This window comes from Aethalodelphis obliquidens, unplaced genomic scaffold (assembly GCF_003676395.1).
Source record: "Aethalodelphis obliquidens isolate GAN/ISIS:26980383/991018 unplaced genomic scaffold, ASM367639v1 scaffold48, whole genome shotgun sequence".
NCBI classification, from domain to species: domain Eukaryota; kingdom Metazoa; phylum Chordata; class Mammalia; order Artiodactyla; family Delphinidae; genus Aethalodelphis; species Aethalodelphis obliquidens.
In genome coordinates this window covers 8,011,963-8,032,671 of record NW_020837992.1, presented here as the reverse complement: position 1 = coordinate 8,032,671, position 20,709 = coordinate 8,011,963, and the positions used below count along the sequence as shown (strand labels likewise).

General features: G+C 42.5%; 1 protein-coding gene across 1 annotated transcript; it reads left to right on the top strand.

The window, feature by feature from the left end:
* The first annotated feature begins 12,531 nt into the window (after positions 1 to 12,531).
* SLC30A1 (solute carrier family 30 member 1) lies at positions 12,532 to 20,252 on the top strand. Its single transcript, XM_027082921.1, has 2 exons — positions 12,532 to 13,741; positions 15,414 to 20,252. Exons 1-2 carry the CDS (start codon positions 13,129 to 13,131, stop codon positions 16,316 to 16,318), a joined length of 1,518 nt encoding a protein of 505 aa, XP_026938722.1. The 5' UTR covers positions 12,532 to 13,128; the 3' UTR covers positions 16,319 to 20,252.
* Positions 20,253 to 20,709: the final 457 nt, after the last annotated feature.

Genomic DNA, 20,709 nt, shown 5'->3' with positions numbered 1-20,709 from the left:
CATTTAGGTCTCTAATCCATTTGGAGTTTATTTTTATGTATGGTGTTAGGGAGTGTTCTAATTTCATTATTTTACATGTAGCTGTCCAGTTTTCCCAGCACCACTTATTGAAGAGATTATCCTTTCTCCATTGTATATCCTTGCCTCCTTTGTCATAGATTAGTTGGCCATAGGTGCATGGGTTTATCTCTGGGCTTTGTATCTTGTTCCATTGATCTATGTTTCTGTTTTTGTGCCAGTACTATATTGTCTTGATTACTGTAGCTTTGTAATATAGTCTGAAGTCAGGGAGTCTGATTCCTCCAGCTCCCTTTTTTTCCCTCAAGACTGCTTTGGCTATTCGGGGTCTTTTGTGTCTCCATACAAATTTTAAGATTTTTTTGTTCTAGTTCCGTAAAAAAATGCCATTGGTAATTTGATAGGGATTGCATTGAATCTGTAGATTGCTTTGGGTAGTATAGTCATTTTCACAATATTGATTCTTCCAATCCAAGGACATGGTATGTTCCATCTGTTTGTATCATCTTTAATTTCTTTCATCAGTGTCTTATAGTTTTCTGCATACAGGTGTTTTGTCTCCCTAGGTAGGTTTATTCCTAGGTATTTTATTCTTTTTGTTGCAATGGTAAATGGGAGTGTTTCCTTAATTTCTCTTTCAGATTTTTCATCATTAGTGTATAGGAATGCAAGAGATTTCTGTGCATTAATTTTGTATCCTGCAACTTTACCGAATTCATTGATTAGCTCTAGTAGTTTTCTGGTATTTGCATGGTTTTAAAGTATCTCTCCAGGGACTTCCCTGGTGATGCAGTGGTTAAGAATCTGCCTGCCAATGCAGGGAACATGGGTTCGATCCCTGGTCCAGGAAGACCCCACATGCCGCGGAGCAACCAAGCCCGTGCACCACAGCTGCTGAGCCTGTGATCTACAGCCTGCGAGCCACAACTGATGAAGCCCATGCACTGCAGCTACTGAGTCCACGTGCTGCAACTACTAAAGCCTGTGCACCTAGATCCCGTGCTCTGCAACAAGAGAAGCCACTGCAATGAGAAGCCCACGCAACACAACGAAGAGTAGCCCCTGCTTGCCGCAGCTAGAGAAAGCCCGCGCGCAGCAACTAAGACCCAACACAGCCAAAGAAAAAAATCTCTCCAGAAACTGCTTATTAGTTCAAGGGAGAAAAAAATTAATTATACAGGGGAGAAACTGGGCAGCACCTTGACGGGTGAGAAAAATTTACATTACCAACAAGGGGCAGATGGACATTGTGTGCCTTCAGCTATGATACCCTTAGAAGGACGAAATATCAGTTTGCAATATTCCAGCCAAGAATGCATAAACAAAAACATCAGACAAATGCAATATGGGAATGTTCTATTAAAAAAAAAGGCAAAGGGAACTGTATTCTTTCAAAAATGTCAACATCATAAAAGACAAAGAAAGGCTGTGGAAATGTTCTAGATTAAAGGAAGCTAAAGGGACAAGACAACTAAATTCAAGCTTGACCCAAAACTTGATGCTATACAGGAGGGGGCAGTGTGGATAATGCTACAAAAGACATTATTAGATCAACTGACAAAATTGGAATATGGACAATGTAAATTTATAAAGTTGGTAAAAATGGCGCAGTAGGTGAAGCGGAGCAGAGTACGTGGCTAGAGGAGACAGTGAAGGGATTCCCACGGTCTCCAGAATCCTGCTATGCCTTGCTAAGGGTAGGCTTTTCCGTGAGAGATATGTGTTTTAAAGAAGTCCTCAAGGAATCTGCCTGCTAATGCAGGGGACACGGGTTCGAGCCCTGGTCTGGGAAGATCTCACATACCGTGGAGCAACTAGGCCCGTGAGCCACAACTACTGAGCCTGTGCGTCTGGAGCCTGTGCTCCGCAACAAGAGAGGCCACAATAGTGAGAGGCCCACGCACCATGATGAAGAGTGGCCCCCACTTGCCACAACTAGAGAAAGCCCTCGCACAGAAATGAAGACCCAACACAGCCAAATAAATAAATAAATAAATAAATAATAATTTCAAAAAGTCCTCCGGGACTTGCCTGGTGGTGCAGTGGTTAAGAATTCGCCTACCAATGCAGGGGACAGGGGTTCGAGCCCTGGTCCGGGGAGATCCCACATGCCGCGGAGCAACTAAGCCCATGTGCCACAACTACTGAGCCTGTGCTCTAGAGCCCGCGAGCCACAACTACTGAGCCCACACGCCACAACTACTGAAGCCCACGCACCTAGAGCCGTGCTCCACAACAAGAGAAGCCACCGCAATGAGAAGCCCGCACACCGCAACAAAGAGTAGTCCCGGCTTGCGGCAACTAGAGAAAAGCCCGCGTGCAGCAACAATGACCCAGCGCAGCCAAAAATAAATAAATAAAATAAGTAAATTTATAAAAAAATAAAGTCCTCCCAATAAAAATAAATAAAGTTGGTAAAAATGCACTGTGGTTATGTTGAGAATATTCCTATTGTTAGGAAATGTACACAGTTTTTAGTGGTGAAGGATCCTAATGTGTGGAACCCACCTTCATGTGGTTCAAAAGAGAAAGAGAAAGACAGAGAAAGAGCAAATGCTAAGGCAAATGGGGTAAAATGTTAAGAACAGGTGAATCTAGGTAAAGGGTATATAGCGGGGGGGGTGTCCTTGAAACTTTTTCTTAAGTTTGAAAATATGTCCGAATAAGGAAACTTTTTTTTTTTTTAAGTCAATCTGATATCACATTAGCAAGTAGTGGTCAATCTCTGAGTTCTCAAACTATGTGGAGGAAAGAAAAAAAAAAAGGAGTGACCTGCATTGAGCCATGAGAATCACAGTCATCAGATGGGAGAAACTTCAGGCTGAGCTGGCTTCCTGCTGTTTAGGGGTTCACGAACCGACCTAAGGAGTTATGTGGATCGCACAGAAAACAGGCTCACAAGAGAACAAATAATGGAATAATTCCACTGTGAGAAACACCAGGAAAACCAGTACCTCTGTATGTGTAAGGAAAGATTTTCAGGCATAGGCCTATAGCCCACTTATTTCAACATGAGTCTCCCCAGGGGACGAATTAGTCTGTTTGAGCTCATCTTCCTCTTGCTGCTCCTGGAAATATATTGGGACTAAAAGGTTCTGCCTTAGTTGGGAAAGGCAGTTGACACAAGGAGCAAACTGCTAGCATTAACAAGAACACAATACATGCTAGGGCTTAAGGAAACTCTAGAATGAGTAACAAATTAGTAGACAACGTTTGACAATGGGATTATTATTATTGCCACGGACTTGAGTTACTTACTATGTGCTAGGCCCTTGGGATCCAGAAAGATAAAAGAAATGATCCTTGACCTCAAAAAGCTCTGGGCACAGATGATATCACTTATATGTGGAATCTAAAAATTAAAAATGATACAAATGAACCTATATACAAAATATTAATAGAAATAAACTCACAGACATAGAAAACAAACTTATGGTTACCAAAGAGGAAAGGAGGGGAGGGATTAAAAAATAAGATAAATAAATAAATAGTAAAAAAAAAAAAAAAAAGAAGCAGCGGCTCTGGGGGGAGAGAGACATACAAGGTACATCACAGGGCAGCAGATGAAAAGTACCATGAGTGTTTTTGTCACTCTTTGTTAGAATTTATGGAAAAAACAGTCAGGAAAGCTATTGCAGGTGTGTAGCACCAACTAAGTGGTAGGGGTAGGCTTTTTTTCCTTCCTTCCTTCCTTTTCTCTTTCTTTTTCTTTCTCTCTTTCTTTCTTTCTTTTCTTTCTTTCTTTCTCTCTTTCTTTCTTTTTCTTTCTTTCTTTCTTTTTCTTTCTTTCTTTCTTTTTCTTTCTTTCTTTCTTTCTTTCTTTCTTTCTTTCTTTCTTTCTTTCTTTCTTTCTTTCTTTCTTTCTTTCTTTTTCTCTCTCTCTTTTCTTTCTTTCTTTCTCTCTCCCTCTCTCTTTCTTTCCCTCCCTCCCTCCCTTCCTTCCTATAAAAATTCATTCTGTTTTCTAATTGCAAGGTACTGTGCCAGACACTTGAGAACAGTGAGATAAAAAATGATGCCGAGGGACTTTCATGGTGGTCCAATGGGTAAGACTCTGCGTTCCCAATGCAGGGGGCCTGGGTTCGATCCCTGGTCAGGGAACTAGATCCCGCATGCATGCCGCAACTAAGAGTCCGCATGCTGCACCTAAGAAGTCTGCATGCCACAACTAAGGATCCCTCATGCCACAACTAAGACCCAGCGCAGCAAAAATAAACAAATAAATAAATAAATATAAATAAAATAAAATTGCTTCACTTACTAAAAAAAACGATGCTGAGAGGAAACGGCAAAGGCACATTTTGTAATTAATGATAATAATAGCTAAAACGTATTTGGCCCTGTATTAGTTTCCTGCGGATGCCATAAAAATTACCATGAATGCAGTGGTTTAAAACAGAAATTTACTGTCCTGTAGTCTGCAGGCAGAAGTCTGAAATGAAGACGTTGGCAGGTCTGTGCTCCCTCCAGATGCTCTAGGGAAGATTCCTTTCCTGCCTCTTGCAGCTTCTGGTGGCTGTTGCCACTGCTTAGCTATCTTGTTCTCCATCTTCACATGGTCTTCTCTTCTGTCTGTCTCATCAGCCTTACGCATCTCTTGCTAGTACACTTGTCATTGGATTCAAGCCCCACCTGGATAATCCAGGATGGCCTTTTCATCTCAAGATCCTTAATTACATCTGCAAAGGACCCTTTTTCCAAATAAGGGAACTTTCACAGTTTCCAGGAATTAGGACATGGGCATATCTTTTGGGGAGGGGACCACTATTCAACCCATTACAGGACCTTTCCATGTGCCAGGCATTGTCCTAAGCATCTTATACATATTAACTCATCTAGTTCTCAACAACTCAATGACATAAGTTATTATTTTGGTCCACATAGAGGAAATGGAGCCATGGTCATTAGGTAACTTGCAATCCTTACCTAGGGATAATGTGGTTTGAGTAGCAGGCTTGTGGAAGAGGAGTGAGAGATAAGCTTGGATAGACAAGGTCACATGCAGGATGCCTTAAATACCTAGATAAAATGGCGTGCCTTATTCTGTGGTTAATGGGCAGCCACTGAGGGTTTTGAGCAAGAGTGTCCTGTGAGCGTTGATATACGGGAATATTGATCAGAAAGCATTGCATTAAATAGATTGGAGGAAGGCGGGAATGGGAGACCTATTAGAAGTGCTCACATAATTGCTCTGAGAGACATGTAGGCCTGGACTGGAGGTCTGGCCACAGAAGCAGAGAGGAATGCTTAATAGCTCATCCTTCTTTTCATCCTAACATGTGGGACCAGATGCTCTTTTCCATTAGACTTATCTCTTCCACCTTCCTAGGTTCCACATCAGGAGGCAATTGAGAGATAAAACAATCTCCATTTGCCCCAATTTAGCAGGCACTGGTTTTTCCATTAAAGGATTGCTCTCACATTTGAAGACACCTGAGTAGCGCCTAGAAATGCAATCCCCATAGTTTTGATTGTGGTCACTTTTAAGACAATGGCACTTTGGGGACTGAAATATGTCTCTCTTGAGTTTAAGAGATGGTCAACTCTGACCTTATGATGGAATAAGCCTTGAAGCCAGTGCAAAGCATAAATAAAGTCAATAACAAGGACTCATGGGAATGGTCTGTAGATGCAGCTACCATGAGACTAGATCTTCGCTCTCTTCTAGAATCAGCAGACAGGCAGAGGGAAGCATCTCTAACCTCACTTCCCACTACTCTTTTTGGTGACTATTGCTGCTCCTGGTGCTGCCTAAATATTAAACACCCCTTATTCATTTTACGTCTTTTAGGCTCCTTACGAGGATTTGATCAGTAATTGATAGGCTTTTCATGTTGGATAATGAAAGGTTTGAGTGCAAGAGACCCCCAGTCATACTCTGAGTCCTCAGCCCAACCTATTATTCAGACTTCGGGAGCCATTCATGTTAGTCAGAATAACAAAAATATTTCCAAAAGCTGCCAAGTAATTATTTTTTTCTGACACAGTGAAGGCAGAAACTGAAATGCATATTCACACCTGGACCTTGATTAATTTTAAGGCGTGCTTTCCTACAAGGATAAGACATTTGATTTCATTTAAAAATTTTAATATAGAAGTGATATCATTTATAACAAAATAAAATTCAAATATGACAGATGAATATAAAATAAAAAGTAAAATCAAAACATTTTAAAGTTTGAGGGTTTTTTTTTTTTTTTTTTGGCATGGGAATAGCTTAACGCCACGGAATAGCCTCTTTCCAAGGTTAAAACAAAAAGCTTCGGGCTTCCCTGGCGGCGCAGTGGTTGAGAGTCCGCCTGCCGATGCAGGGGACATGGGTTCATGCCCCAGTCCGGGAAGATCCCACATGCCACGGTGTGGCTGGGCCTGTGAGCCATGGCCGCTGAGCCTGCGCGTCTGGAGCCTGTGCTCCGCAATGGGAGAGGCCACAACAGTGAGAGGCCAGTGTACCGCAAAAAAACAAAACAAAACAAAAACAAAAAAGCTTCTAACATCTTGGTCCTCAAAGTGTGGTCTGGGAAACACCAACATTGGCATCCCCCGGGAGCTTATTGGAAATTCAGAATGGCAGGCTCCACGACTGACCTTACTGCATCAGCGTTTTAATAAGCCACCCCAGGTGAGGGGTCAGTATTTTCCCTAATGTTAGTCCTTTGGAAGGCATCCCAGCTGTTAAAGAAATTGAAAGTAAGAGGTACACAAAAGCAGTAGGCAAAACAATGAGGAATTCACTCTACAGAGTTGTGTGTGATCAGGACCCAATTTTGGAACACACCACTAGAGAATCAGATTTTGGAGTGACCTGTTAAAGAGGTGTCACTCACAAGTAGGCCACCTCCCCTTAGTCCTTATAGTAATTACAAATTAATAAGAAAATCATAGAACCAGAGACCTTTAAAACTGAGATGAATGATAGATTTGTAGTAGTTAGTGCATGTGAGGTCTGGAGCCTCAAACTGAGTTTGTTTCTCCCAAATCTGGGTATGAAGTTAAAAACAAACACGCTGCTGGTGCGATTAGGGCCTCAAAAGCAGTGGGACCTTGAGCAACTTTCTTCATTTCTTGGAGTCTCAGCCCATAATCTGTAGAATCTGCCCTGCAAACTTTATAGGGTCATCAAGCCCCTTAAATAAGGGATGTGGAAGTACTCTGAAAACTATGAGAACCTAGAATGTCGCCGTGGTGGGTTTCAAGGGTGGGTCCTAGCTTCACTCAATTAATTGCACTTTGTATGAGATAATATCACAGCAAAATGGTGGTAGCCTGCTTGAAGTAAAGAAAACAATGAGGTAATTAATAAGATTGTGTCACAGTGTTTTCTACACTGTCTAGAAGAAAAGGGTTCTCTGATTCTCATGTTCCAGTCTAGACAGGGAGCCATGGATATTCAATAAGGATCTGTTGAATGAATACACGAATTACTAAGCTTGAGAAAGGTAATTTATCAACATTCATTCATTCATTCAATAAACACTTACTGAGCCAGGCTGGCTGGGGATAGATACAATAATGAACAAAAGCACACACTGCCCTTGCCCACATGGAGCTTACAGCCTAATCAGATCCTCAAATGGATAAATGTAAATTGCATCCTTGCTCTGTGTGGCGAAAGATCAGGACCAGAAGCCAAGACAACTTGTACTAGAGTGATCTGACCCAGTCAGAGGGCTTACAGAAAACTTCCCTGAGGAAGTGGCCCTTAAGCTGAGAGCTGAAGGATGAGCAAGAACTAAGGTGGGGAAGAAGGGAGGGAAGAGTGTCCCAGGCAGAGGGAACAGTGTGTGCACAGCTGCTTTCACAGGAGGGAGCACGCAAAGGCACAGTGATCAGAAAGGCCAGGCCTGTTAGGTGCAGTGACGGGATGAGGCTGGGGAGGGCAGCTAGGGCCAGACCATGCCCAGCCCTGTGCATTTGAGTTTGGCTTGTCTCCTCAGAGCACTGGGAAGCCACGGAGGGATTGCAGCTGTGATGGTGGTGGTGGTGGTGGTGGAGGAGGATGTGTATTTTGAAATGATCAGATCTGGCAGGATCAGATCTTTTTGAAAAGATCACTCTGGCAGCAAAATGGAGTGTAACTCAGACACAGGAGGGCAGAGTGTATGTGCAGAGACAGGCAGGAGACTCTAACAGCTCAGGAGAGAGAAACGCTCCCTTCCGTGGAAGATCCAACTCCTCTGGCCTAGTTCTCTGCTCCCCATACAACCTTGCTTCTGAGAGGCCCTGCCCGCAAGAGAGAGGCAGGCTCTGTGCAATGAGCTCTCCCCTCTAAGACAAAGTGAATAAAGGGGGGGTTATGGCCGGCAAATTAGTCCATTTTGAGTCCGTGTGAATCAGTTTACCCCAGGTAAAATGATAAAAATGTGGTGTCTGAATCTGCAAGTTAAAAATTTCAGCCCTGGATTCATGGTGACCCCAGGTACAGGTAGCCTGAAAGCCCCCCACTCCCACCCACCGTGAGAGTATCAGGCAGGCTGTACCATCTCCTTTACTCACATCTTAACTCCAGTGAAGTGGCCATCTCTCAGAATGCCTCACTAAAAAGATGGGGGAAGTGAGGCCTAGAGAGTTTTAAGTAACTTGTCCAAAGTCAGTAATTTTTAAGGAACAGTTCCCTGAACTTTCTAAAACTCATTAGGCGTGTAATACTTTCAAAATAGTTTACTGGTCAACATCATCTTTATAGATAAGTAATGGACAGAGTCATAGAAACACATTTTAAATTAAATTATATATTTTTAAAACTTCTGTACCTTGAATTTTAATTACAATCTCCAGCTCCTAGAGTAGAAGGGCTAAAGAAAGAATGGGCAGTCAGCCTAAACCTTAAAACTGACTAACTGTGCCTTCCACAATTTCTGGTATTACATAACACTGCACCCAAAAAATTCACAAATGCTTTTAACAAGCCTTTCTGTATAGGTGTCAGGGCCTTTATTTCTAGATTTAATTTCCAGGCATGACCGGAGATCTTGGATCTAGTTTTCAGTCTCTAAGAAAAATGAGTTTTCCTTTGTTATTCACTCTCACCTGCCATTCTTTAGCTTAACCAACAAATACACAAAGCTCAGTGCTTCTCCTGGGCCTCTCACTGTACATTCTACTCCCTACCCTGTTCCTGTTTCTCCTTTGCTTCCGAATAGGGTTTCCTGCTCTGACCCTTTCTTTCATATGGTTTCCCTTATACCTCCGAGCCCTTTTGTGATGTTTCTGGGCTTTATTACTGCACTGTTACTTGTTTATTCTTTTTTCTACTGCCTGTTCCCTCAGGAAGCAGCTAAAAATTCAAGCCTTGGCCCTCATGTTGTTGCTAGAGATTTTAGTTTATATTTGTAATAATTATTCAATACATTCCAAAACAAAACAAACAGATCTGATTTCCTCATCATTTCTGCCTCAAGATTGAACATTAGAAGTGATTTGCCATCAACCAAAGTCAGAATGTAATCTGGTTTTCACATGTTTTTCTTCATCTGTTTGTCGACGGTACAGCTTCAAACACTCATGATTTTTAAAAACCAAGATTCAGAGGTGTGTCTGTGCTTAGCAGTTTTTGTTTGTTTTTTACAGGAATCCTTTTAAACTACACTTTGGGTTGATAACGTGCAGGCTAGATCCTTGAGCTAGGAAGCTCCAATTTGGAGGCGCTTGGCGTTGATAGAGCAGGGAGAGGTCTTAGAGGGCTCTGAAATTGCAAAGTTTGTGTTAAACATTTGACGTTCACTCAAACTGGCAGTCTTTTTCCAAAAGAAGCATTATTTTCTCATCTTTAAAGTATGCTGAGTTTAGTCAGTTTGGAAGCCAAGCAAATTGTCAGGAGAGTTCTCAAGAATTAGGAAGAAACAGCCAAGCCATCTTACTCATCCTGGGGCCACAACTTCCAGGGGTGGTGGTGAATAATGGTATGGTTTCTCTTCATTTTAACCCCCTTCTGGCTGTGTTAACGCTATGCTAGGATAACCAGCTGAAAAAGGACAAATTTGAGTCAAGCTACTGAAGTATTTTGACTACACTATGCCGGGTGGGGGGAAGAAAAGTTTATTTGACTGAAATGTTTTGCTGTTATATAAATGATATTACTCTTTCTGGAATGCATGATTATGACTTTTTCCAACGTGGAAAATGTACCTCTGACACCCCTCCCCCCTTCTAGGTTATGAGAGTATAAAGCACATTGTCTGGGAAGTGGCTTACAAGAGGAAAAAAAAAAAAAAGACGCTGCACAAAGCAGGTTCTCATGAGTGACTACTGAGTTGAATTGAACCTAAGAGCCTGCTTTTATGTGAGCCTAAACATCTCCCAATTCAGTCCGCTTTGTTTTTGAAAGGATTGCTACCTTGTTTGCTGAGAATCTTTGCCTTCTACACCTCCTTATTGATTACTCTTTGGGCATTAAGCTCTCACACTTGGAGGAATCTTTTTTCCCCCGCCTTGGCCACCCCGCAAGCGGCTTGAGGGATCTCAGTTCCCCTGACCAGGAATTGAACGCGGGCCGCAGCAGTGAAAGCACTGAATCCTAACCACTAGACCACAAGGAAACTCCATAAAGGAATCTATTTTTTTAAATAAAGGGACACAGCCCCTCCCAATAGGAGGCAAAATGGTCTTCCAACTGCCTCCTGGCCATTTCCATAGGATATCTTGACCCAAACGTGGCTCCCCAATTTCTATATAGGAGCAGCTGGTTAGAGGGGGTTTGAAGCTGTGTTTACATACATGAGCACACAAACATCAATTGTCTACACCAAAGGAGAGGAGATTATGGAAGTCCCCAATCCCATCTCCCCATTCCTTAGAGCTGCCACCATCCAGACTTCAAATTCAGCACCTTAAAAACAGGCCCAGTATTTTCCCCTTAAAATCAGCTCCTCGCACCCCCTTCCCAACTTCTTCACCTGTTTAAAGCAATATTTTCCTTGTCAAGTTAAAAACTATCTTTGTTAAATTCTCCTCATCAGCTTTCACTCTCCCAATATCCCGTTAATCAAGTCCTAGCAATTCTTCCATAATAAATGTCTCAGAAATTTTCCTCCATTCTTTCTATTCCAGAAGAACAGAAATAGATGAGGATCTGGCTCTCTAGTCTGGGTGGGGAGATAAGAAACACACCATACACAAGTGAGAAATCTTTTATAGAAATAATAAAAATATTTTTTTAAATGAAAAAACATGCCCCCAAACAAGCCTTATTTAACAGACCCCGAGGCACTGGCTAGCACTACCTTTGTCTTCCAGCAGTCCAGAGCAATTCCAGGTCCTTCCTGCTGTTCAGGGGCTGTGGTGAGGCCTTTGGGAGTCCAGTTCAGGCCACTCTGAGTCCAGCCATCTCTCCACTTATGAAGCAGGAAGGCTTCACTTTCAAATTAGCTAATCTCCACTCATAGCACAGCACATATGTATCCAATCTAAACTAGTGTTGGCACAATTAGGAGTATTTCATAGTAATTTAAATTTTTATATGTTTATATTTTACCTTCACCTGGACAGAAGCTCATTCTTCTGTATTCTTACTGCTCCTCCCCTTCCCCATGGCAACCGACACAGGGTTCTGCTGTTTCTAGCCTATAAATAAAATGTTAAGTCATAGAGCCTTAGAATTTTAAAGTCAGGAGGAATCTTAAGAGTTCCTCTTGTCCAATCCTATAGATGAAGAAACAGGTCTAGAGAGATCGGTTGACTGGCCCAAGGTCACACAGCTGGCTAGTGGCAAAGCAAGGACCAGAACCCAGGTTTCTCCTGCTTTAACTCTGTACTCTAAATGGTCCTTAAATAATCAGTAACAGAAATATCGTACTTCACACAAGCTCTCCTGGGGATGGTGGTGATAGGGGTGATCTGCTTTATTGAAACATTTACAAAGATTCCGTTCAGCCCCTCGCAGGACCGCCCTGAACTAACTCTTCAGCTAGGTGCTGAGCAGAGTCACAAGTTACGTGCTGCACTTGTTTACGAGTCTGTCGGCCTAATCTCGGTTCTCCGGACAGGAGCGCCCACCCGAGGGCCCCGAAAACAAGGGCTCCCCCTCCCGGACCCTCCCAGGCTGCCGTCTGTCACAGAGCGGCCGCGCGGCCCGCCCCACGTGGACCCGGCTCGGAGGATCAAAGTCTGTTTGCTGCCCGGCGGGGGGCTGCGAGAACCCGCAGCCCCAGAGCAAAAGCCCCGCCACGCCTGGGGCACCCCTCCTGCCCCGCCCTGTCCCTCCCCCTCCTGCTGCACGCGGCCCGCGCCCCCTTCCCTCCCCCACGACGTCCATCGCTGCACCCGGCCGCGGCCCCCAGCCCACGCCCGGCTCCTGAAGGGAAAGGCCCCGCCCCCCATCTGTTGGCGCCGTGACACCGCCCCCTCCTGCCCCGCCGAGCCTCCATCCAATAGTGAGCGCTGATGGGCGGGGCGCGACAGCTGTCGTGAGGGGATCCTGGCCAATGGGGAAGCGTGCCGGGCCTGGTGGGCGGGACGGCGAGGCCTTGTCACGTTCGGGTCCGTGTGAAAACGGGGGTTCCGAGTGCAAAGCAAAGTTTTTTTGTAAACCGTCTGCAAAGGCGGGGGGGCGAAGAAGGCGCCCGATACCGGGCCGAGTGCAGCTGCTGTGGCCGCCGCCTCTTTAGCTCTTCAGGCGTTGGCTCCTCGGTCCGAGCGACTCCGGAGGGAGACCAGCGAGGGGAAGACCTGCGTGGAGAGCCCGCAGATGCTTGGAGCCTTTGCAGCACGGAGCTGCTGGTCGCCCGACCCCGCCGCTCGCCTGCTCCTGCTGCGGCTCTCGGTCCGCGGGCTCCGGGAGCCCCAGCTCCGCGCCGCCGCCGCCCGCTCTAGGTGTGGGGGCTACTGGGGCTGAGCCGGGCCTCCGCGCCAGCTCCGAGGACGGACGCCTGAGGAGCAGCGCGCCGCCGGCCCGCCGGGGACGCCCGCAGGCGCGGGGGCTCGGCGGCTTGACCCCGGGCTCGCCCCTGTCCGGCCGCCGAGGCCCCACGGCAGACTCCCGAGCGGCCCGGCTCGGGCGGTGAGAGCCCCGCGCCGCCCTCCATCCGTCGCCGGGTCGCCGGCCCTCGGCGCCTCGCCGCCGCCGCCTCACGAGTGTCCGGGCCGCGCTCGGCGGGCTCCTGAGCCGCAGCCATGGGGTGCTGGGGTCGGAACCGGGGCCGGCTGCTGTGCATGCTGATGCTGACCTTCATGTTCATGGTCCTGGAGGTGGTGGTGAGCCGGGTGACTTCGTCGCTGGCGATGCTCTCCGACTCCTTCCACATGCTGTCGGATGTGTTGGCGCTGGTGGTGGCGCTGGTGGCCGAGCGCTTCGCCCAGCGGACCCACGCCACCCAGAAGAACACCTTCGGCTGGATCCGGGCCGAAGTGATGGGGGCTCTGGTGAACGCCATCTTCCTGACCGGCCTCTGCTTCGCCATCCTGCTGGAGGCCATCGAGCGCTTCCTCGAGCCGCACGAGATGCAGCAGCCGCTGGTGGTCCTCGGGGTCGGCGTGGCGGGGCTGGTGGTCAACGTGCTGGGGCTCTGCCTCTTCCACCATCATAGCGGCTTCGGCAACGACTCCGGCCACGGGCACTCGCACGGGGGGCACAGCCACGGCCTCCCCAAGGGGGGCCGCGGCAAGAGCACCCGCACCGGGGGTAGCGACAACAGGGCCCCAGGTGAGCAGGGTCCCGACCAGGAGGAGACCAACATCCTGGTGGCCAATAGCAGCAACTCCAACGGGCTGAAACTGGACCGGACAGGTGAGCAGAGAAAGTCGCCGCCGCAGGTGGTTGGCATTGGGGAGCCCGGACCCCGGGATGGCCCCGGGCAGGATGGCCAGCACGCCCTCTGGTGTCCGAGCCGACCGCGACGCGCCGCGTACCTGGCCACTCCTTCCCGCTCCGGCACTCACACCCCGCCTCGCCCGGAGGACGCGGCCCCCCTTTCAGCCCGGTGTCAGGAGCCGGGGGAGCGCGTCTGGGAGTGTAGATGGGCACCGTGGTGGTGAGAGCGGGCAAAAGGTCAGGAGGTGACCGTCAGCCCGCTGCGGTCCGCAACCGCACTTAACAGTCTTTACAGGCTGTCGTTTCAAGAGGCTGCCTGATTTTGGCGTTAGCAGGATCAAAAAATGCTAATTTCTTGGGCCTATTGGGAAACGGAGAGAATCCCCACTTGGTCCTCAGTTGTTGGCTGTTAGGATCCTTGCTCTGCCCAAGTAGTTCTTATGCCCTTCAAACAAGTTTCTTAATATTGTATTCGGGGCTATCTAGTGATTGACTTTCCTGAGCTCAAAACCCTCGTTAAAGGTTTCTATCATGAGCAGCAATGTATGTTTCAGTTAATTTTCTAAAATCTAAACCTAATCCTGAAAATCCTAGACTTAGAACGTGTATGGGCATGTTTAACATTTCACTTTAGGATTTTTCATAATCGTACTAAGATAAAAGCGATAGTAATTTATTCATCTTATATTTTTAATGGATAGTTTTCATTCTAAACATTAAGCGCGCTTGAAGGAAATTGGGAAATGAATGTTGAAAGAAAGGAGACGGGAAAAGGAATCAACCTAATGCCCTACTACCCAAGCTCAGTGATGCTAACAGTTTGTTGTATTTCCTTCCACTTTTTTCCATTTACATCTATTTACCTAGTTGTATGATACCACATAGACAGTTTTCCTCTTTCCAGGATGCAGAATATCATGTTAATGAAATTCAAGTTGTACATTGAAAATGTTTAATAAACAATTGAATTTCCTCTCACTCCCACTCTGCCAGGTGTTATTCCAAAGAATATTAAGCTGCTCTGATGTGTATAATTCCTTTAAAGGATCCGTACGTTTGGTTTAGGAGCTAGTAGGGTAGATAGTGATCATTTAGTTCCAACTTTTCCTGAAGTCTCTGTGATTGCTGATAGGTTTATATTGTTGATTTGTCAGTTTCTAAACCTCTTCTATCAAGAGACTATCATTTATATAAATGATAAAAGTTTAAAAGTTAACACCTTAATGACTACGAAAAGTGACTAGACCTCTGCGTCAGGTCAGCCATTTGTATTAGATTTATCCATAGTTGCGTTTAATTTTGGGTGATAGCGTTCAATTTTGTTTTCTTTTTGGTGTATGCCAACAAGTATAGGAGAATGTTCACAGGACCCCACCCCCACAGAAAAGGTGAACTTTATTTGGAGGTGGGAAGGTAGGAGGGTGGTTAGGAGTATGGGGAAGCAATATCATCTTAATGACTTAATTTAGCCCTGGCCGTTATGTCCTGGCTTGTTCCCAGTATGTCAATTTATATTAAATCACTCTGAGCACATTTCTTATTATGTTTTATGAAAAATTTTCACTTCTGTCACTTAAATGGAATTAGGCAAGAATGTTTATATAAACACTTTAGATGTGTTTGATACAGAATTTTTATTTCTTTGTAGATCCAGAAAAGTCCAGAAATGATGCAATGGAAGTACAAGTGAATGGGAATCTTATCAGAGAACCTGACCAGGTGGAATTGGAAGATGATGATGATAAGGCTGGACAGCTTAACATGCGTGGAGTTTTTCTGCATGTCTTTGGAGATGCTTTGGGTTCAGTGATTGTAGTAGTAAATGCCTTAGTCTTTTACTTTTCTTGGGAAGGTTGTCCTGAAGGGGAGATGTGTGTGAACCCATGTACCCCTGACCCCTGCAAAGCATTTGTAGAATTAATTAATAGTACTCATGCAACAGTTTATGAGGCTGGTCCTTGCTGGGTGCTATATTTAGATCCAACTCTTTGTATTGTAATGGTTTGTATACTTCTTTACACAACTTATCCATTACTTAAGGAGTCTGCTCTTATTCTTCTCCAAACTGTTCCTAAACAAATTGATATCAAAAATTTGATAAAAGAACTTCGAGATGTTGAAGGAGTTGAGGAAGTTCATGAATTACATGTTTGGCAACTTGCTGGAAGCAGAATCATTGCCACTGCTCACATAAAATGTGAAGACCCGACATCATACATGCAGGTGGCTAAGATCATTAAAGACGTTTTCCATAATCACGGAATTCATGCTACTACCATTCAGCCTGAATTTGCTAGTGTAGGCTCTAAGTCAAGTGTAGTCCCATGTGAACTTGCCTGCAGAACTCAGTGTGCTTTGAAGCAATGTTGTGGGACACGGCCACAAGCCCAATCTGGAAAGGATGCAGAAAAGGCCCCAGCAGTTAGCATTTCTTGTTTAGAACTTAGTGACAATCTAGAGAAGCAGCCCAGGAGGACTAAAGTTGAAAACATCCCTGCTGTTGTGATAGAGATTAAAAAAATGCCAAACAAACAACCTGAATCATCTTTGTGAGTCTTGGAAAAGATGTGATATTTGACTTTTGCTTTAAACTGCAAGAGGAAAAAGACTCCATTGAAATTCTATGTTTGCCAAGTAGTGTAATTGAAGTCCTTGTCTGGTCACACAGTTTAATTCTATTTTTGTAAGAACATAATGGGACTGCTTAACAGAGTTCTATATTACAACTTTGTGATTATTAGTGCAGAGTACAGCTATGCTGTAACAGTTTTGGAAAGCCAGTTTTAACACTATGTTACATTTTTGTTTAAAGTAAGTATAAACCTTATATAACATAATGACATTTGATTTCCAGTTTTTCCATGGTAAAAAATTAATTAGGGGGATAAATAAATTAAAATTGTTACTGGAATTTCTCTGCTTTTCTTTTCCCCCAGTGTTATATTTTGTTTATTAGAATTATAAATGCTGGAACTTTAAAAATTCATCAACAGGTTTGTTTCTTTTGACATTTTATGTAATATTTACTTGCCCTTTGAGATCATTGCATAGCATAATGGCAACATTTTAAGAATGACTCATGAAAATTATTAGGAAAAGTTCCTTTTTTTCTTCACATGGGGGTATTTATGATACTGAAGATCAGTTACTATTCTGTATCTTATATTGCTGAGTATTATTCTAACAAATAGTGAAATAATTAACAAATTGAACTGTAGTGTACATATAATAGGGCATATGGGGAGTAAGAGCAGGGAAGAAAGTTTACCAAATTAAATATTTAGATTCTTGTATGTTAATATTCAGACTACATTTCTAAATTATTCTGAGAATTTTAACCTTTTTTTTTAAAAAAAAAAAAAAAACATGGTCTAAAACATGGACATGTTCACCAGCATTACTTTCTTTGAAAGATTGGCATTGGGAACATTGAGTTGAAAGTTTACTCATAAAATATATACAGTAAATATTTTTAAGGACATTAAATTTAATCTAATAACTACATGTTAAATGAAAGCTTATTAATCTCATCTTTTAAATTGTGGGTTTTAAAAATAACTTCAGAGTTAGTCCTTTCACAGTGACCAATCATGAATGGATTCAACAGAGCTGTCTGAGCCCAACCAGCAATGCCTGTGCTCTGCCAAGAGCCATTGACTTGGGAGAAAAAAGGAATCTGAAGGTTAATGCAGTTTGGATATTAAATTCTCAAAAAGCAAAATTAGTTACGCCACAATTAATAATTGAGATTCTATAAGTCATTCTGTCTTGACATTGCTCAGATCTTCCAATAGTAGCTTATCTTGCAAGATGCCATAATATCTACACAGGAAATTGTTCTTAGCTATTTCATTGTTGGTATGGATTCCAAATCCATACACAAATATTATTTAAGGGTATTTAAGTTATATTTTTCTTGATAGGGAGGGGTTATGCTTTGTGAAGAAACTAGATTTTTGTCCTCAAAAGGATGGATATTAATATCAGTTATCATGTATAGCTCTATTTTTCTAGAAACGAGGTATCCTGACTACTTTAGTAACTTTTATAGCTGACTACTTTTGGGATGGCTACCTTTTGGGATTTGAAATAATTCATTATCTAATGGGTCTTAAGATGAAAATGGTGGCATTTGACAGTTAACTTTTTAAAGGGATGATCTTTTGTGGTAGATGGTGTGTTTTTTTCCTAGTGTAAGCCTATTGCTGGCAATGGGCCTATTTAAGAACACCCGATTTTTCCAGTGAGAATGAGGTAATTTTAGGAACACAGTTTGTAAGTTCACATTTGCTATAATGGGCCAAAACCATAACCTGCCAATTTGCAATACATCTTTATCATTTAATACTTTTCTCTGATATTGTGTATTTCAATTCCTAAACTGGTAGTTACTTTGAATTTTGCAAACATTTTTTTTAAACATGAAATTGGGGAATCTCATGGGTGAACAAGAGAAAGCTTCGAATTGTATCAAGTACATTCCTGATTTAACACTTTACAAAACCATTTTTTGAAGATCTCAAAACAGTTTATGTTATAGAAACATGTCAGTAATGATACAAAAGGATAACTGGTGAAATATATTACATTCAATGAGGTTTTCTTTACAGTGCTCTGTTGGGTCTATTTCTTAAAGGTTGTGTAATGCATAAGACATCGACTGAAAGAGGATTTTTTTAAATGGTGTATAAGCATGGGACAAGGGCTTTTTTTTTCTCATAAGTGCTTTGAAAGTAACAGCCTTTAGATTTCAGTTATTTCACTTTTGATAATTTTAAGTAGCTCATATGTAACAAAGTGGTACCATAGGATTCTCTTTTTTCAAAGGACTTTTGTCATAATAGCAAAATCAGTGGGCACTGACTCACCTTTTGAGTTTTAGCAGAGAATTATTTATTTCTTTACAATGCACTTTCTAACCCATTTTTAGCTATATTAGCATTATCTTTTTTAAAAATGCTTTTATATTTAAATATTGTGGGATTTAAGTGTCTTTTCCAAAATAGCTTATTCCTTCCTGCAAGAAAATGAGGGAAATACCATGAATCATTAGGCGACTTAAACCCAATATTTAAATGCTGTTTTATAACACTGCATCAGTTTTAGGAGGTGCATCTCGCCTGCTGGCTCTTTTATATTTGAGCAAGATCAGTGTATTTAGAATATGTGTTTAGAAATGTGTCTGTTGTCTCAATTTAGTAAGAAGGAGGTGCTACATGTGCCTGAATTAAAATCAACCCAGACATTATTTCCAAGCCAAATGCCGCCTTAGTGATGAGAGAGATTTAATTCTCCATTGTCACATTTTAGTTTATATGATTTTTTAATAAGGTTTCTTTTTGAAGAGCATCTGCACTATAAAAGTATGGACTAGAACCTAAAAGAATAGTCAAAAACTCACAAACACTTTGCTGTATGTATTTTAACATTTTAGAAAACAATCTATTTGAATAACTAAGGTGTGTAATTTGAACGGGAAAGATTTCCATCAAGAGCACCTTGGAAAATCACAACAGGTAGAAGACTATGTTAATATGTTTGTATCTTGGTAACATCCTCAGTTAATTTTGAATTTTTGAAAGTTTTGAGGGAAAAGTCCTATGGAATCTAATGTGAAGTATTTAGTAGGCTAACTGGTATTGAGTTGAAGCTTTTTACTGTTTTTAAGCAGATACCATTTGATGAAATGTCATTTACCTGCTGTCCTAAGATGTTCATACATACGCAAATAAGGAGAAGAATCCTACCATATAGAAATATTTATTTTAATAGAGTTTCATTTAAGTCATAAAACAGTGTTAAAACTCTTGGGAAGGTGGAGGGTTTCTCGTTTTTTAAATTGAAACTGTCATACAGTGTTTGACCATCTGAAATGGGAATTGTAACAGCACTATTTTGATGTAGCTCTACCAATATTATGTGACAATGCTATTTAGTTTTACTAACAAGCTCTGGAATACTTAGCAGTCATTTTCACTGGCACAAGAGCTTTTTGTATGTCATTCAATTTAAACTTTTAAACCAAAAACTTTATGGTTTAGTGTCTTTGGCAAAAAGATGCTGAAGGGAATGTAACATACAATTAATATGTGGTTATATATAAAAAGACACAAAAAATTGCCATGTTATGGTTCTGCCTTGAAACAGCACAATGAAGTGTATCAGTGTATTCTGTGATTCTTTATGAAACTTACATGTTGTGTTGTTCTGTGTCTGCCATAGGGTGTCCTTTGGGCCAGATGTGGCACAGTTAAATGCAATTATCATCTCATGAAATGCAGATGCAGATAAAATGTCTTTAGTGCTGCAACATTTTACCTAACTTTTGTATGTTTTCTGACTGTGCGTTGTTTCCAAAGCTGTTCCTACCTCACCATGAGGCTTTATGGATTGTTATGTATTATAAATGTTCTTTATGAGACAGACTACTGTGTTTCTTCTCATTTATTAAAAGTTAAGTAGAAAAATAAACTAATTTTAATATCTAGTTCATTGTTCTGTGCATATGGCCTCCCCTTCTGTGCTAAGCTGGGTTATGTAGAAGAGAGTAGGACTTCAGTCACTGAAAGGGAAATTTCAGCTTAACATGTGTTCCTAGAGTGCAGGGTGACCAGGTTACAGGACAGTGGTGTGGAAGAAAACAAATGTGGGTAAAAATTGCCATTGAAATGGAAAGGGTAACAATACAAAGGCTCATTAACAAATATTAAATGGATAGGAAATGTTTTTATTATAAGCATTAAACTTACAAATTATGTAGTTACAGGTTAACCTGCTCCTTTTGGTACTTGTTATTTTTTTTCTTTAATTTGTAAGCATAGTTACTAACAAGGATTATTGAATATTTTACAATTATATAATCAACTGAAACTATTGACACAAGAGCACATTAATACATGAGTTTGGTTGTATGAGTTCAGGACTGTCATAAATGCAGTCTCATA

Bases quoted from the DNA above. Each gene is read 5' to 3' on its own strand.
- SLC30A1 (XM_027082921.1), top strand. From the start codon at position 13,129: ATGGGGTGCTGGGGTCGGAACCGGGGCCGGCTGCTGTGCATGCTGATG. The intron at 13,742-15,413 runs GTGAGCAGAGAA...ATTTCTTTGTAG, and splicing joins GCTGAAACTGGACCGGACAG to ATCCAGAAAAGTCCAGAAAT.